At 40.3% G+C, this 17,916-nt stretch overlaps 2 protein-coding genes across 4 annotated transcripts; both read right to left on the bottom strand.

Annotated features, from left to right (window-relative positions):
• Positions 1-2,425: 2,425 nt before the first annotated feature.
• On the bottom strand, positions 2,426-4,519 carry btg4 (B-cell translocation gene 4; the record flags this gene model as incomplete). Its single annotated transcript, XM_079172327.1, has 4 exons — positions 2,426-2,644; positions 3,010-3,286; positions 3,763-3,900; positions 4,347-4,519. The coding sequence occupies 4 exons, from the start codon at positions 4,517-4,519 to the stop codon at positions 2,426-2,428; spliced, it is 807 nt and encodes a 268-aa protein (XP_079028453.1).
• Positions 4,520-7,660: 3,141 nt separating this feature from the next.
• slc25a14 (solute carrier family 25 member 14) lies at positions 7,661-17,894 on the bottom strand. Of its 3 annotated transcripts, none has more exons than XM_079172254.1 (9): positions 17,756-17,894; positions 16,970-17,080; positions 16,027-16,165; positions 14,900-14,994; positions 11,837-11,922; positions 11,217-11,312; positions 10,744-10,868; positions 10,435-10,648; positions 7,661-8,776 (listed from the first exon to the last, which is right to left on the bottom strand). In XM_079172254.1, the coding sequence occupies exons 2-9, from the start codon at positions 17,031-17,033 to the stop codon at positions 8,735-8,737; spliced, it is 861 nt and encodes a 286-aa protein (XP_079028380.1). In that variant the 5' UTR covers positions 17,034-17,080; positions 17,756-17,894; the 3' UTR covers positions 7,661-8,734. The 3 variants fall into 3 exon arrangements, with proteins under 3 accessions (XP_079028380.1, XP_079028381.1, XP_079028379.1); XM_079172255.1 differs by having other exon boundaries at positions 16,027-16,127; positions 17,756-17,774; XM_079172253.1 differs by lacking the exon at positions 17,756-17,894 and having other exon boundaries at positions 16,970-17,096.
• Between the last annotated feature and the right edge of the window lie 22 nt (positions 17,895-17,916).

Below are 17,916 nucleotides of genomic sequence, written 5' to 3' on the forward strand. Positions count from 1 at the left end.
CAAATCCTGGCGGCTCGATGGGTTTGTGTTTGTTTACTGCTGCCACTGACTGCTTCACCACGGCAACGTACCTGCCAGCCGGGGGGGCAAGTCGAGGCATGACCTGAGGCATGGGCACACACACACACACACACACACAGTTAGGTGTATCTGTGGAGACGGTTGTGTTTCTCCTGCAGTGGTCAGAGAGCGGTGAGAGCTGCAGCAGGTAGGGTCACAGCACTCATGCATCACTTTTTTTTTATAGTTGTTATAATTCTGACACTGCTGTTGTTTACATGAGTGCGTCTTTGTGTTAATTTAATCGTACGGAGGTCACGCTGTGTGGGACGCGGTCGGCAAGTCGGCAGAAGAGTTTTACTTTGTCCACAAAGAGACAGGCGGCAACCTCCAGTGAAGCCGATGCTTCATGTCTTAAAGCTGCATTCTCTCTAATGTCCACCAGGGGGCGACTCCTCTGGTTGTATAGAAGTCTATGAGAAAATGACTACTTCTCTCTTGATTTATTACCTCAGTAAACATTGTAAACATGAGTTTATGGTCTCAATCTCTAGTTTTAAGTCTTCTTCAATACAGCATGATGTTCATTTAGTAAATGGTCCATTTAGAGTCAAACAGACCATAAAGCAGGGTATGCTTTAGGGCGGGGCTACACAGTGATTGACAGGTCTCTACCAGAGACGATGATTTATTCTTGCTCTTTGGGTTTTTGTGCGGATCAATCAAACTAGATGTGTTAATCAGCGAGCTTTAGAGGAGCTTGTACTCAGATTTTTGTTTCTTTTGGAAGGAGCCAGGCTAGCAGTTTCCCTGTTTCCAGTTGTTATGCTAAGCTAAGCTAACTAGCTGTTATGTAGATTTCTATTTACCGTACAGACATGAAAGCTATTATTTTCCTAAATGTCAAGCTGTCAAGACTCCTGTAAACACCCACGTTAATCCCTTTGAACATTCTAGAAGTGATCCTCTTATTTGAATGTTTAATTAATAGTCGTGTACCTTTATACTTTACATAAAGTTTCTCTTTACTGCAGCAGGAAAAGTTAAACCCGTTCATGTGCATCGACGTGTTGCGGACTCCTGATGAATATGACCGGGGTTGCTGTGCAGGCAGTGTTGCTAGCTGATTGTTCTTCAACACCAATCACTAACATCACTACCAGTACAACCACCACACACACAGCTACAGACCGCTGTATTTACAGCATCTTCATTCATAACTTTATGTAACTTTTTGTAAACAAACACCAAATTTGAGCGCAAAGTTACATTAGATAAAAACAGACTTTTGGACAGCGTTAATGTAACCAGGTGGAGTGAATACAAAGTTACCATGATGTTATAACATGTCAGGCACAGTTGTGGGTATTTGAGATATTTTACTCCCTGATTTGAATGTCCTGCAGGCTTTTCGCTTCATGAGGTGATATATGTAAAATAAAAATGTACTTGTCAAAACTTCAAAAAAATAAAATGTTTTATGAATAAATCTGTAATAAAATCTCCGCTTTGTGTTTCATTCTTTAACACTTAATATTTGTGTACATTTTATATTCCAGGTTGAACACTTATTTTTTTCCCCACTGGTCACCTAGTGTTCTCCACGACATTGCTATGAAGTGTGGGTTTTTTGAGGAAAAGTGTGCACAAATCCAGACTTAAAAAAAGTAAATCAAAATGCCTGAGAGAGTGAGTCCTTCTACACTCATAGGCACGAAACCCTCCGGACCTTGTTGGAATGTGCCTTCAACGGTTCAGACTTAAAGAGCAGCTGCAGTTTGTACTAAAAATAAAAGTGTGATTTGGAATGCAGCTCAAGTGTCTGCAAAAAAATGTAAAAAAAAAAAAAGCGCTGGAGCTGGTAAACCTGTGTTTAAACGTCACAACACAAGGATTGTGGGTAATTGCTTTGGTTTGAGTCTGCAGAAATGTGGACTTCAGTGTGCATAAAGTGCTCAATGTGTTCTGGACTTTGAGATTTTTTTTTATATTTTCATTCGTTGCAGCAATTATTTGTCCAGAATTCTGACATTTGAAATTCATAAAAATGAAGCTGCATGACCAAATGAGTCATTTACATGATGACTCGTGTTACATAAACTAAAACCAAGAGGAGCTGAAACATGAAATTAAAAAAGAAGCCACTTTTAGATCAACCAGCAGAGCTGACTCTGACGCTTTTATTTCTTTTCAATGACAGTTCAATGTTACTTTATTCACACTTTAATATTAGTTTAAAAACAAACAAAACACAGATAAGCATTTAAAATACGTCAAAGTTTAAAAACATGCTTAAACAGCATTACTTTAAATCATTAACACTTTAAACTCTTTTTCCTAAACTGTCCTTAATTTTATTTCCCCCCCTCAAGCGGGGGTCGATGTCTCGTTGATAAACCTGATTTTGGTTCCGGAGGCGCGGCTCTCATCGGGCTTTGCTGACCCAGTGGTACTTGTCCACACGAGGCCCGGCGAAGGTGAACGTGGTTCGATTGGACTTGAAGCCTTTCTGGCTGGAGAACTGGGAGGTGGGACCTCCGACTGGAGGCGGGTGAGGCGGGTGAGGCGGGAACGCGTCAGCAGCAAAGGCCTTCCTCTTGTCCCTCAGCCAGGTCTGAGGAGCGCCCGGAGAAAACTCACTGAACTGAGATTAGCAAAAAAAACCAAGTCAAAAACCCTTCAACTACCTTTATTAACTCTCTAGCTGGAAATGACTGGAGGTAAAGGGGGCTGCACAGCCTTTGACTGAACGTCCAAATACTTAAACAATAAAGCAACTGCTTCATCTTCTAAAAGTGTTTTAATTCTAAGTTCCTGTGCAACTTTATTCAACTACTTTGTCTATTTGTGTCAGTCTGTAGATTTCTCCTAAATTCACCAAAAGTTACCATTACATAATGCCTCATTTGATTCTAAGAACCCTGACGGACTATCTGGTGAAATGTTTAACATTTTTAAATAATAATTTCTACCACATCTGTGCATTGTAGAGTAAATGAAACGTCTCACCCGGTAGACGCTGTTGGGGTTGCTGACGGTCGGGATGGTTTTGGACTCAGCGTTGCTGGTTACAACTGAAACCGGACAAATGGCCGACAGGTTGCAGCTGCTCATGCTGTTGTTTCCGCCCACTTCCTCCTCGTCGTCATCATCTGAGGAGCTTCCCGATTGGACGTCGAGGCTCGCCCGCTCCACGGCTTCGTGGATCCGGCGGGAAAATTCACCGTCCGCACGGCGGGAGCCGTCCACCACCGAGACGCAGAACGGGGTGCTTCGTTCACCGTACCTGAAGAGATGAAAAATGAAATCTAAACCAGATTAGATAGGCTAAGTCCCGCCCCTTCCAGTGTCCTCTAAAAATATTAAGGGTAGTCAATGGGCAAGAGAGAAATAATGTTGGATCCCGTTTGAATTGTGCCATTAATTAGTCGTCTCACCATGTACTTCACCAACAAAGCCGTTGGCTTAGCTAGCTAGCTACATTCCAAATGTAAAGTCAACTCACACGCTTTATCCAGCAACGATCAAGGTGGAGCTAGCAGATTAGTTTAGCGTAAAGACTGACAGCAGAAAAATAAACTTACCACATCTAAAGCTGACCAATTTAAAAAGTAGTATCTCACATTTTTAACCCTTTAACAGGACCCAATTTGGAAATGCGACAGTAAAGTAGATTTGTTACGTCCTGAACCATTTCTTAGATAACGATCTTGAAGAGTTGCAGTTTTAACGATAATCACAACAAGCAGTAAGACTTCTGACCTGCAGGACACCTCTCCAGGGTCGACCCACACCGTCATCTCCCGGGGGAGGCCCAGATCCTCGTACCGGACCGGACCCCGATTGCAGGCCTGCTGCAGCACCGGGTCCTGCAGCTGCACCCGGTTCACCCGGAGACACCTGGAACCGCACAAAACACAACTGTGCCTCAGAGATACGAGGAGATTATGCTGAACATGAGGAACGTCTCATTTAATACGTTTGTTTTCTCTTTGGACAACAGTAGAGGGTTTTAGTCGTAACCAGGTTTCAAGATATCTGGTTGAGATGTTTTGCCTCAACAGTATTTTAACAAAGCTGAAGGAAATTTACATTCTTTGTTACAAAATGAGTCCTAAATCCAGGACATTAGTCAGAATTCTCTCCACTTCCTGTTCCCTTGTCTCAAAGTCAAAAAGGTCTACACACCCGAGGGTTTAGTTACGGTCAAATCATCGAGTGTTTGAGTCTCTCAGACTTTGAGTCCTTTAGGAACCCGTTTTCATAAATCCGCATTTCTGCAGACTTCTCCTGAGGGAATTACCCACAATTCATAGCAATGTGACCGTAAAGCGTGATGCTCTGACCTGTAGGCCTGACCCTTGGAGGGTGCGTTCGGGTGCCAGTGGTTCTTGTAGCTCTCGAACAGAACCGAGGTGAGCGAGGCGGCGAAGCGCTCCCGGCCGTCGTTGTCCAGATGTCCGTATCTCTTCACCAGCCGAGCCACGAAGAACACGGCGGCGGCGATCTCCTCCCTCATGGCTCTCTGAGCTCAAGTTTAACTAAACCTGACTTTAAAAAAAAAACACTCTACGGAGAATAAAACACGTGGAGAAGAAACATAAAACTAACTGGAAGCAACTTAAGCAAACATATTTGCTGCTGGAGCTCTAGAGAGAACTCAGCTTTATATTTCTAATGACAGATAAAAATAAAACATATATATATCTAGATAAGTCTGTGTGTTTGTGAAGCAGCAGCTCGTTCACAAACATCAGACACTAAAACATTCACTTCCTCCAGAAGCTTCTCAAGAGGTTTTAATAGAAACACAGTTCAGGTGTGTGACGAGCTCAGACACCTGCAGCTCGTTCACCTGATGACACTGTGTGAGTGAGTGTGTGTGTGAGTGAGCGTGTGTGTGAGTGTGAGTGTGTGTGTACGTGTGAGTGTGTGATTGATTAGAGTAAACATTAAAGGGTTGGTTCACCCAAATTACAAACATGTTTGGATTTATTAATTTATTTTAAATTTTTTTACCAAAATGTGTCAGAGTAAAAGTTTCTCCACATGAAAAACTAAATATGAAAAAAACAGTAAAAAGTGAAAATCAAGTGAAAAATTCAAATAAGAGACGTCAGACTTTAAGAACAAAACAGCAAAAATAATTTGAAACAAAAAATGACATAAAAGTGATGACAGACTTTAAAAGAAATAAGGTATAAAACTATTAACCAAGAACCAATCCGAGGACTCGATCAGCTCGGCATCATTTGAAACATCTGGAACACAGCTGGACACTTTGGATTTCTTTGTTTGAAACTGTCAGGTTTAATGTGTTTCATCTATTTGGACTCTGGGATTCACAGCCTTTGTGTCCGACATGTGTTTCATCTTTTTAGATGAATTCTTGAGCTTTTGACCGCCAAATTGAAGAGATTCCTTGAGTCCAGGTGGACGTTTTCCTGAGATATCCCGGGACGGACGGAGAGACAACTTGAAAACTTGGGTTGTCACTCACTCATTCACAACGTTCGACTCACTATCCAGAGTTTAGTATGTGGAGGACTATACAGAGAGCTCATCGGCTAAATGATAAACACCTTCAGACACCAGTCGCATCATTTCATACGTATTGTTTCCTTTTTTGTTGAGTTTCCTCTTAAGACACAAAGCTATCTTTAAATGTTAAAATCCAGGAAGTTGATCGTTGTTCAAACAGACAAAGAAAGACAACACAAAGTTGATACAGAAACATTTAAAGCATATATTTTATTTGAGTGAACATTGAATCGATAGAAAGCCGAAACACAAAGAAAATAAACTTAAAAACACTGAAAGAAGTCCCACCATAAAATCAAATCATAAAGCATGAAGGTTTACAGACAGCCGTGACTCACCAAAGTGCAAAAGAAGTCAAGAGAATATGTACATTATATCATATCGTTTTAAAATCAGAAAGAACTTCATAAAAGTGGGACAAAACATGAACAACTTAAAGAAACTAAATGAAGGATTCATTTATAAACAATTAAACTAAAAGTGAGAGTGAGGTCTGGAGGATACGAAATCGCCGATACAAAATCAATAAGTCAATAAATATCGTGTTGAATTGATCAGTTTCATTCAACGTGAGACTAAAAAAAACGTAAAACTTGATTCAGGCACAGAAAGCAAAAAGAGAAATCAGACACATTTTAAACTACAACTACTATTAAACAACAGAAAAGCATCAACAGATTTAAAAACCTGATTACGTGGCATACACCAAACATTTTATTTTATTAAATAATCGTGACTCAAGGGCCACTTTCTGGAGCTTTCAACTGAGCAAACTCTCCATCAGTGACGCTGTGAAATGTTCAATCAGAGCTCAAAATGTTCACAGGGGACATAAAATAATGGTGAAGGGATTTGATTATTTGGTAAATAAGTGAAGGAAATACTTCACCATTAAAGTTGCAAAGATTTCAGTCTACTGGTTGATTTATATTTCAGTGAAAACTAAAGAATAGTTTTTCTGTTGGAGTCTTTTGGCTGCGTCTGAAATGTCACTAACATTTTAGAAGAAAAGGTGAACAAACAAGGCTCTAGTCTCTTTTTATTCACCACATATAAACAATATATATGCAGATGACACTTGGTTATACGTCACTGACTCCTTCTAATCTTGTTCTTACAAACATCTCTTTTCAAACTTAAAGTCCTTCAAATTGGTTAATTTAGAGTTTAGCGGCTGTAAAAAAGCAACGCAATCCTTCTTTGTGAATTCCTCCGTCAAGTATGAGGCATCAGCGCAGGAGGAGCGACATTATGAAAGAAACAACGTAAAGCTGCAACAGGTTTGTTTTTAAAATGGCAAAACTTACCGAATGTCTCTTCATAGATGAAAATAAACAAACTAACAAACTAGGAAGTAAATAAATATGAAACATGACAAAAGCCGAGCTGGTTCAGTCACAACTGAACAGCAGCTATAAATTAAAATATATATATATATATATATATATATACATATACATACATACACACACACCATGTTTGTGCGTTTACAACAGAAGAAAGAGGACTTTTCTCCGTCTCAAGATGATTTTAGGAATTTTATCTGAAGTCAAAGTATAAAAAATAAGGTTGACATAATAAAAACCTTCAGATTTCAGAACAAACTAAAATACTTAAATAAAGCATAACAATGTTTTGGTGATGCTGGTGGATGAAGAACGTCGTCAAACAAATAAATATTCACAAATACTAAGTAGCATGTGTTCGGATACGTATTCACAGAAAACATTTAAAACTTATTGTGTTATTAATTAAAATCTCCTTAAGACTTCAGCAGCTCGGTAGAAACACGTTTTTGGCTTCTTTTGAACTTTCCTGTTCACATCAGCTGATTCTTTCTATTCACCTCAAAACAGTAAAAATACGGAGAAATAACTTTCGCCTTGACGTGAAACTAGCTTTCAGAGCTGCAGACTGGAGGAGAATAAAAGAACCGCATCTATAGAAACAATGAAAAGGTAAAAGGAGCGATTGATGTGGACTGAAGAAGGAGAAAGGAAGAAGAGGAAGAACACCTTTTGGTTGTAAAGTGAAGAAGAGGATCATTAAAAAGGCTTTGGTTCACATTTCAAGTAAAACTTTAAGTCACAGATGTTCAGAGTTCAAATTTATTCTCCGAAGAAATCATGAATAGAACAAAACTTACAAAGTGTTCGAGTCATTTTAAGATTAAAACTGCATTTTGGGAGGAACCTTTTCTTTACACCTAGATGGACAAAAGAAGAACGGTGTGAACGGGGTCATTATAGGAAATAAAAAAGTTAATAAATTGCAGAATTCTCTTGAGATTAAAATTTACGAGAAAAAACTTTAATCTTCTCAGAATTTACAAGAAATAAACTCAGAGATGCGTTTTAATTGAGTCAATGAACAAAGTAACTTTAGCTGAACCTCACAGCACAGGTGCTGCCGGTAAACACTAAATATTTATCAAATTAGTATTTATCTATTTATGTTGATGAAAGAACACAAGCATAAAAACGCTACTTTAGGAGCGACGAAATTCAAAGATGTGTGACTTTATATCAGAGTTTTTTCTCCTCCAGCTTCGTAATTTCTTTATTTTTATTCCTCAACATTTTCCATTCAGAGATTAACCATTAATCCTCAAAGTCTTAATTCTCTCAGTTCAGTAACTTCCTGTAACAGTCAATATGTCGCAGTTTAACCCAACAAAATGCTGCGTTCATACACGTCATTCACGTTAAAATATCACTTTTTAAAACTAGGCTTAGACATTCTGTGATGGTTATTAAAGAAATGTATCTTTTTTTTTACCAGATCTGTGAAGAAGAAACAATCACAAGTGTCTGTTTAAAATAATAAATAATAATAATAAATGCAAAAGTTCACCAAATCAACAAGTCTATCATCTTCCAGTCTCCTGCTACAGAACGTTGAGCTGCCTGAGTGTCGGAGGAGGAGTCTGATGGTGACAGAGATCACCATAGCAACAGTACGAATAAACACAACAAAGTGACAATAAATAAAACACACCGTGAAGAAACAAACAAACAAACAGAGGGAGTTTGGATGAGCATGGGGGGAGATGACCAAACATAGCTCACACCTTCTGACCCAACAACAGTCCAGTGAGGTCCGTTCAGTCCAGTGAGGTCACTTCCTGCTCCGTTAAGTCCAGTGAGGTCACTTCCTGCTCCGTTCAGTCCAGTGAGGTCACTTCCTGCTCCGCTTAGATCGTGAACTTCTGTAGCTGCTCGAATGTGATGAAGAACTGGAACAGGTGGTGAAGGAAAACAGGAAAACCAGACCTCTCTCTCTCTCTCTCTCTCTCTCTCTCTCTCTCTCTCTCTCTCTCTCTCTCTCTCTCTCTCTCTCTCTCTCTCTCTCTCTCTCTCTCTCTCTCTCTCTCTCTCCCTCCCTCTCCCCTTCTCTCCCCCTCTCTCTCTCCCTCCCTCTCTCCCTCCTTGGTCTGCTCATCACTAAAATAATCACCTACAATACCACATCTGTGGTTTTGTAGTTCATTTTGACGTGTGTGGTGGACTTAGTTTGGATGAATGGTTAGAAGACATCGGTGCTGTCCGTGGTGCTGAACTCTCTCTGTGGACCGGGTCCAGTAGAACGGTACCTTTGTGGTGCTCTTTAGTTTTTTTGAAGGTTTCGAACAGACGAAGGCTTTACCGCCACCAAAACAACACTACAAGTATATTTTCCCATGTTTGTTCAGCAATAATATTAACATTTTAGTTACAAAGTAAAGGCTGTATAAACATAAGGGGGAGTAAAATTGAAACATATAATACACATGTGTTTGATGGTCCGTTATATCCGTCTATGATCTCACCATTGACTCCATTTTAGCTCCCAGAACACGAGGCTGGCGGGTCTCTTATTGTGAAACTTTGGTTAGTTCGGATCCACCAAATAACAATAACACAAACTAACGGATGGCGGCAGCGGTAAACCAGCAACTCCTGTGTTCTTTGAGGTTAAATTAAAGTCTGGTGGCTTTAAAGAAGATCTATCGTTTCCTGACAATCTAGATCGTTAAATAGCACAACAGGTAAGAGGAGGAACATGGGTTTGGGATTTTAGGGTCCCTTTCAAATGTTCCTTATTTTTATCAAACTACAGCGCTACATTTCTATTGTGTCGTGGGATAAACCTTCATATCCCTGAATGGAAGAAATAGATTTAGTGTTATTGTGGTTGTATAAATAAACCACCAGTGGAATCTAACACTACAAAGAGTATTATACTAATAACATTAGTGTAGCCTGATCTTTATCTGACACTGTGCCGTCCGGCTGGTTCTAGAGTCCAGCTGGTTCTAGAGTCGGGCTGGTTCTAGAGTCCATCTGCTTCTAGAGTCGGGCTGGCTCTAGAGTCCATCTGCTTCCAGAGTCCGGCCGGGACTAGAGTCCGGCTGGTTCTAGAGTCGGGTTGGTTCTAGAGTCGGGTTGGTTCTAGAGTCCGGCTGGCTCTAGAGTCCGGCTGGCTCTGGAGTCCGGCTGGCTCTGGAGTCGGGTTGGTTCTAGAGTCGGGTTGGTTCTAGAGTCGGGTTGGTTCTAGAGTCCATCTGCTTCTAGAGTCGGGCTGGTTCTAGAGTCGGGTTGGTTCTAGAGTCGGGTTGGTTCTAGAGTCCATCTGCTTCTAGAGTCCGGCTGGCTCTAGAGTCGGGCTGGTTCTAGAGTCCGGTTGGTTCTAGAGTCGGGCTGCTTCTAGAGTCCTGTTGCAGTTTAAACACTTTTAAAACTATTCAGTCTTTGTAGACGCGGACAAAAACATTTCCATTTTATAGTTTTAACAGTCCGTTGTTCAGATTATCTGGATGGATCAGATACCATTTATATTCCTTTTATGGAATTCCACAATGTCTTCAAGAACCAGAAGCGATCAGAAGGAACTCATTTAGGTTCTAAAGGATACGATGATGTTCCACGGTCCCAGCCGCAGCCAGTTGGGCCAGAATCCCTTGTAGAGGGCGAAGAAGCCCTCGTTCTTCCACGTTTGCATCAGTCCGTCCAGCGTTCCTTTATACATGGGGGCTCCCGACAGAACCCGCTGGTTCATCATGCGGGTCCGGACCACATCCACGGGGTTGGAGGCCACCGCTCCGGCAAAACCACACGTGAAACTAGAACTGTACGAAACCACCAGACAGTAAACAAGGTGAACGGATCGGCCCAAAAGCTGAGATCATCAAAAAAAAAAAAAAAAAAAAGAGTTTAAACTTACATGAAATGTGTCAAAATAGTGTCTCCCATTTGGCCCGAGTGAAGGAGGTGCTTCTTCGTGATGTCATAGACAGGAAGCTCCACCCCGACAACAATGGCTGCTCTCTGCGCTGTGGGGATGACACCCTGAGGAAGAAAATAAGTCTGACTGGACAAACAAAAAGCTCGTACGACCAGATAACAAGATGTGAACAAGAACACTTGAGCTGTTGAAAGCGGTTATTTTCCAGTGATTGACAGGCCTCTCCCAGAGACGTACACGCCGTCTCTACGTCACTCTGTTTATTAACACCGCACGCACGCACGCACGCACGCACACGCACACGCGCACACACACACACACACACACACACACACACACACACACACACACACACACACACACACACACACACACACACACACACACACACACACACACACACACACACACACACACACACACACACACACACACAGTAAACCAGCTCTCACCCTCCACAGCCCTCTGGTTCCCTCAGTCTGGTAGATGTTCATGAAGTTGGACATCATGCTGCCTTGGAGCAAACTGCCCTGAGCCTGCATTCTGATCTGGAACGACGACGACAAACAAACAACAACAACAACAACAACAACAAAACGTTAGCTCCCTTTAATACAACCGAGCGTGTGAACTTAGGTTTATGTATTGTTAGATTTTAAAATGAGTTCTTAAACCTAACTGGCACATGTTCTTGATCAATAACTTAAAACAATGAACTGATGAACATGATCATTATTGATTCATTTCAGGGTTTCTCCAGGTTTAAACAGGAACATTTTTTACTTTTTAAGAACACACATAATGAAATTTAAAACCTGTTAATATTTTGTGGTTATAGTAGCAAAGTAAGTAGAAATATTTAAAGTACATGAATTTATTGACATGTTTAAACAGCAATGATATTTAAATATTATGTTTTATTAAGTGAATCTGTGGTCAAATAGGAACATTTCAGCAGAGGATCTTGATATTGATGTATGTATTGGTGTATGTATTGATGTATATATTGATATGTATGTATTGGTCTATATATTAATATGTATATATTGATGGTCTGAGCATTGAGGATCACCTTGAGGACGTCTGTAGGGTTTGCCAGAGAAGAAGACAAGACTCCCGACACGACGCCGCAGAACACGTTGATCACAATCGTCTCATCTGCCATCAATGAGACAAGAAATATGAATTAATACTGATTAACACACACACACACACACCCGCACACACACGCACATTGAGCCAGAAGAAGCTCATGTTCAGATTCCAAACATGAGTTCTTAATAGTGTCGTTTTATTCTAAATATTAAGATTCAAAAAGGTGAAAAAAACATTTCATAAAGTGAATAAAAAAGTCAGATCAGATGATTTTAGTAAAATGATTTCTCCACCTAATAAAGTAGTTTAAATCCCTCTAGGTATTTTATGAATACTAGTACTCTAGCGGTTCTATTAGATTATATGGTAAATAAAGAAAAGAATCAACATTTCTTTATTATTCTTGTATGTAAACAAATAGTCTTTCTTGACCGGCAAAACAAGAAGTTCCAAAATACATTCACAGTTAAACAATTATCTCAGTGATTATCTTTCATTAAATAAACATTACATTAAATAAAGAAAGAGCGCTTTGTATTTTGGCATTAAAAAGGTGAAGTTGAGCCTTCCTCCCTCCTCGCTTCCTTTCCTTCAACTCTCCCTCTGATCTACTTTCTCACATGAGATTCAGAATCAATACTTCTCGATAAGTTCACCGAACGCACAAAGACATCTGCTCTGATTCATCGGTGCTGACTCACGAGAAGAGACTCACACTCGTACATAGCATTTGGGTTTTTTGCAAATTCCTTATTAACCCCTGATTACCCACCTCAAGTTTCATCCCAAAAACTTCATTTTACAAGATAACATGTGAACTCAAAGCACAGTATTCGTACTGGAAACACAAATTAAAATCATCCACGTGACTAAAATACAGTCAGTGCAAGTAGAAGTTTATAATCTTCAGAAAGACAACTGGTGGGATGGACGGGTCCAACATACAGGACTTAAACCCAGAAGACCGTAGTTCGACTCCACGTTGTGGTTTTTGTTTCCTAAACCAAACTGTTTGAGACAGTTAAAACCTAAATGTTGCTTTTGTGGCCTAAACTAAAATGTTAAAACCAACCGTGATGTTTTTTTAAATACTTACTAAGTGGTTAACGTAATGTTGTCTTAAGTATGGGTTTATGTGACATCCTTAATAATAAAAAACAAGTTTTATACAAACTGAAGATGCTACAAATACACACACAGATCAAGACTTTTAGCGCTAAAAGAGGATTATGTACATTATGTCTATTCCAGGATATAATCCCCCATAAAATGGAAAAGTTTGTTTTTTAAATCAAAGAAGATATGAAGTGTACGCTAGCGATTTTGTTACCGTTGTTGGACAGAGATATACCTCTTATGAGGCTAAACACATCTGGACTCACACTTCATGCACATGAATTCAATATTTAAAAAAAAAAAGTCGACCCCCTCCTTTAAGAAAACAAACGTAAAGCTTTACTCCATCTGCTCCGTTATTTAAATTATTCAACTTATGTTCACTGATTGGCCATAAAATATTGAGAGGATAAGGAGAGAGAGGACAAGGAAAGAGAGGACAAGGAAAGAGAGGGAGGGAAAAGAAGGAACCAGTCAAAGGGAAATGACAAATAAAAGGAAGCAGACGGAGAAGTAACAGAAGAGGAGACAGAGCATCACAAACGTCCAGAGACGCTAAATCTCTGATAAATGAAGCGCAGACTCTGACTGATAAGTGAAGAGGTTCTCTGTACAGCTCCAAAAAAATACTAAAACTGAATGAACTTATTCTCTTTGGTACCTTTATGCTGTAAACTACAAGGACGTGTGCATGATTTACCCGCACAGCAACTAGCGACTAGCAGACGGTCACATGGTGCTAATTAAATCACTAATATGGTAATGAGCTACAACCAACGAAACTCACTATGTTTCTCCATTCATCCGTCGTTTGGTGGATTAATCATTGTCATTGTGTCATTGTGTTGCGTCTTTAACCCAACGACAAAGTGAAGCATCATGGGACTTTATTTTGGAAAGATTGTGTTTGGCAAGACAAGTTCTCTTTTGCTTTTTTAATCCCGTTTGAATTGAAAAATAAAAGATAAATTTGCATGTCAATAGTCTAATTTCATCATAAAACGTTGAGGTTTAAGACTTTGAAAGTATGTGATGAGGAAGACTAAATGGTATGATTATATAAAGTAGTAACTTATCAACATAACATAGTACAATATGATAAATTATGATTCTTACCAGACCTTCAGTATGAGGTGAAAGGTACTAATACATCATAACTAAAGGATGGAGTAGAACATCAAATACACTAGTATAAAAACACAATACTATGAGTTTAATACAGTAGGTTTAGTATAATCGTATCATTTATAACAAAATATACATTATATTACATCTCTATTCAAAGAAAGACAAACACTAAATGACAATTGTTTAATCATACCAGTTATGAGCCTTGTGTTTATGTATTTTAGTCTCTTTGGGTCTTGAACGATGGAAGTTTTGTGTATTTCCATTTCAATCAAATATATATACTTGAGTTCTCCACATGAGATCGATGTCAGATGTCAGGAGCACTTACTCTGACTCCCCCTCTCCTTCTCCCCCTTCACTCCTCCCTCCCTCCCTCCCTTCCTTCCTTCCTTCCTTCCTTCCTGGAGGCTCTTTGTCTCATATTTAGCTTTCACATCAGTGCCGGTGGATTAACACACTCAGTCTGCTTCCAGACGGGTCAACACAGGCTGGTTTGGTGGATGTGAGCTGAACAGAAATCTGTTGAGGGAAGCACCGACTTCACCACCACCCCCATCACCCCCACCATATTTTTACATAGTGTATATACGGCGCTGCTCGCTCTCCGTACCATTCAAACCACCTCCTGTAGTTCTTCGTTTGGTTGCTGCTGAGCGACAGACAAGTTTCTTATAATCAAAAACGCTTCCTGTGAATCGTCTCCTTCTCTGTGTTCAGGCTGTAGATTTAGAGCATCAGGATGACAGATATAAAAAGGTAGAAGACGGGATGTTAGAGGCAGACCAACGCTCACCTTCTGGATGAGTCACAAACAGCCTCTTCAGAGAGTTGTAGGTTCCGATCTTGATCGTCCCGTAAGAAGCTTGTCTCAACAGAGCCGGAGAAATCCTGAGAGGAGGAGAAAGAATCTTCATTAACTTCAACCCCGGAGGGAAACTGAACACCTACCTGTGTTCACATCAACAACATGTCAGTCTCAATGAGGATGAACCACTCTGAACCACTTGACTCACAGCCGCTGCTTTGAAAGTCAGAGAGAAGCTGGAATACATTTCCTGCTCCTCTAAGCTGCTTCTTTCAGGTCTGAAGTTGGATTCAGCGACGTCGCAGTTTTAAAAACACCCACAAAGTGCAACAGCTTTGTGTGCAAAGCGTGTTACTGCACAAGCTGTTTCCATCCACACGGGGCACCATGTGTGAGTTTGTATCTGTTATCACATCACAAGCTTGTAGATAGAAGAAGAAAGACTGAACACCAACACTTTACTCATTCATTCATGTGCAGTATCAATGTACATATGTGCAATACAAAACACTTCATACTACCTCATATGTGCAATAATGTGTCTTATATTGTAATTTTAGCTTCTTTTTTTGCATTTGACATATTATACCTTTACTGTTGGACTATTTATTTTCTTGTCTTGTTGTCTACTGATGTCTCTTGTTGTTTTGTCCACTTTGCTGCTGTAATCCTGTAAATGTCCCGGCTGTGGGACTAATAGAGGATTCTCTCATCTTAAACTCGTAGGAGAGTGAATCTTCCAGTATCTCATGATTGGATTTTAATTCTTGTTTTTCTCTAATTCACAGAGCCGCTGCAGTCTGTCTCTTTTAAAAAGGAAGCCGACAGCAGAACCTGACTTAACTTTAATGTTATCAAACTAAAATAAATGCTCTCTCCTCCTAAATCCATACTCGAGTACTTGCCTGATTTATGAATGAAGAGGTACACAAGATGAAGCAGACCCCACCCTGAAAGTTATTGAACTTCCCCTCACATTGAGGGTAAAATGTCCTCAGAACTTAATTTATGGAGAAGGTTCCTGCGGTTCCTCCATGGTGAAAGTTCCTGCAGTCCAACAGAAGCTAAAGAGTGTATCTGACTTCATACAGAACCTAAAGAAACGTCTTCCATACCCGGAGTAGAGCGCTCGGATGCCCTCCTCCTTGCCGATCTTGAAGAGGGCGTGGAACATGCCTCTGTAGCGCACCTCCGTGTACTGGGACTGACCCTGGACCTGTAAGCGAGTCTTTGTCAGGTCAATGGGAAAGGTCCCTGAGGATTCAAAATATAAGAATAAGAACGATCACAATCAATGTAGTGGAGTCATAGCAATGCTGCAGTTGATAATGATTCCGTATGGAGGATATTTTGCACCAAATATTGATGAAATATCAGATTCATACGGCTAAGTAGACTATTCAGGAACCTCTTTCTTTTTGTGCAACACGAATAAATGAAAAGCACCATGAACATATACAAAAAAATAACCAGTACAACTTAAAATGTTTGGGTAATTTCCTTAGTTAGCAAAAAGAAACTTGGGAAATGGTTATTATATATCTAATAAATCACGGAGCTCACGTTAAGTTAACAACTGAGTGACGCCTCAGGGTGTGTATGTTTACATTACTATCATCTGTTTTCTATTTTTCTGCACTCTTTCATGTCTTTAGTTAGCGGTGTTAACGGGTCTAGCTTTGTAGGGTCCATGTCAAATTTATATATTTATGTATATATCAATCTTTCCATCTATCTAATCTGATGGGTCCTAACTGCCACTTTAATTACGTGCTATTTAAATTACACTATAAAGTAAGTAAACAGTGTGGATGTGTGTACCAACAAACTGACCTGATTTCTAACTTGGTGAATCGTGTACACCTGCAGTTCCGGGACAAGATAATGCACACAATGTGCACCAAAGAGCTTTGATATGTATTTATTTATTTATGCATGTCTGGCGACGTGTCTGCAAAAACAAAGACTATTTGCTACAATGGAAGTACAGTAAACACCATATATATCCATGATACATTGGGATGTCTGTGTGTGGTGGTGGTGCATCACGTAGCTCACCGAATTCTGCGACAATCGAGGCCATCCCTCCGTAGATGAACGGCTTCCAGTTGAGGTCGATCATCTCTGCGGTGCCGGCTGCTGCTGCTTCCACCTGCTGCAGACCCGCTACTAGAAACAACAGCAGGCAGAGGTCAACCCAGTGGTGCAGCCTCAGACAATACAACATGGCGATAAACACGGTTTCTGGTGATGCTACTGATCAATGCGAAGCTCCTCAGCATCAGCATCCCCTAGCGAACTGCGCCGGAAAGAGAGAGAGAGCGAGGGAGCCGTCATATTTGTAGCCGGGGGGTGGCTATTGGCTGCGAGTTCAGTCAATCAAGAGTGTCTAAGCGATTTGATTGGCTGATGCGCCGGGCAAAGAGAAAGAGAGAGAGATAGTGAATGAAGGAGCCGTTGTATTTGTAGCCGGGGGTGGCTATTGGCTGCGAGTTCAGTCAATCAAGATTCTAAGCGATTTGATTGGCTGGTGCGCCGGGGAAGAGGCGGAGTTTCCGCGAATGACAGCAACAGTGTCACGAGAATTAAATTAAAAAAGTTATTTACTATCGTTAACGTTTTGTCATGATGAAAACAGATGATATATAGAAGTAATTATTTTAGCTGTGATGTAAGAAAAAGCTTAAAATCGCGTTTATTTATTTATTTATTAAAAATGACCGTTATTACCCGTTAACGGTTGGCTCGTTGCTAAGCTAACGGCTAGTCGGCTAACACTTGTTGGAAATTACTAGCGAGCTAGTTAGCGGGCTCACCAGTAAGCGACTAGTAATTGTCACGTACCGTTGAGTCGATAAAATCCGTTAAACTGCTATTTGAGTTGGTTTTCCATGATTTAACACACAGCCTGACTTGAATAAAGTACAAGAAAGTTAGCTTCTCATTTCAGCTAATGTCAAATAAACCTGAAATGAGCTTCTTCTTCGTTGTTTTTCTTCTTCTTC

Source organism: Pholis gunnellus, assembly GCF_910591455.1.
Source record: "Pholis gunnellus genome assembly, chromosome: 13".
Classification (NCBI taxonomy): Eukaryota; Metazoa; Chordata; class Actinopteri; order Perciformes; family Pholidae; genus Pholis; species Pholis gunnellus.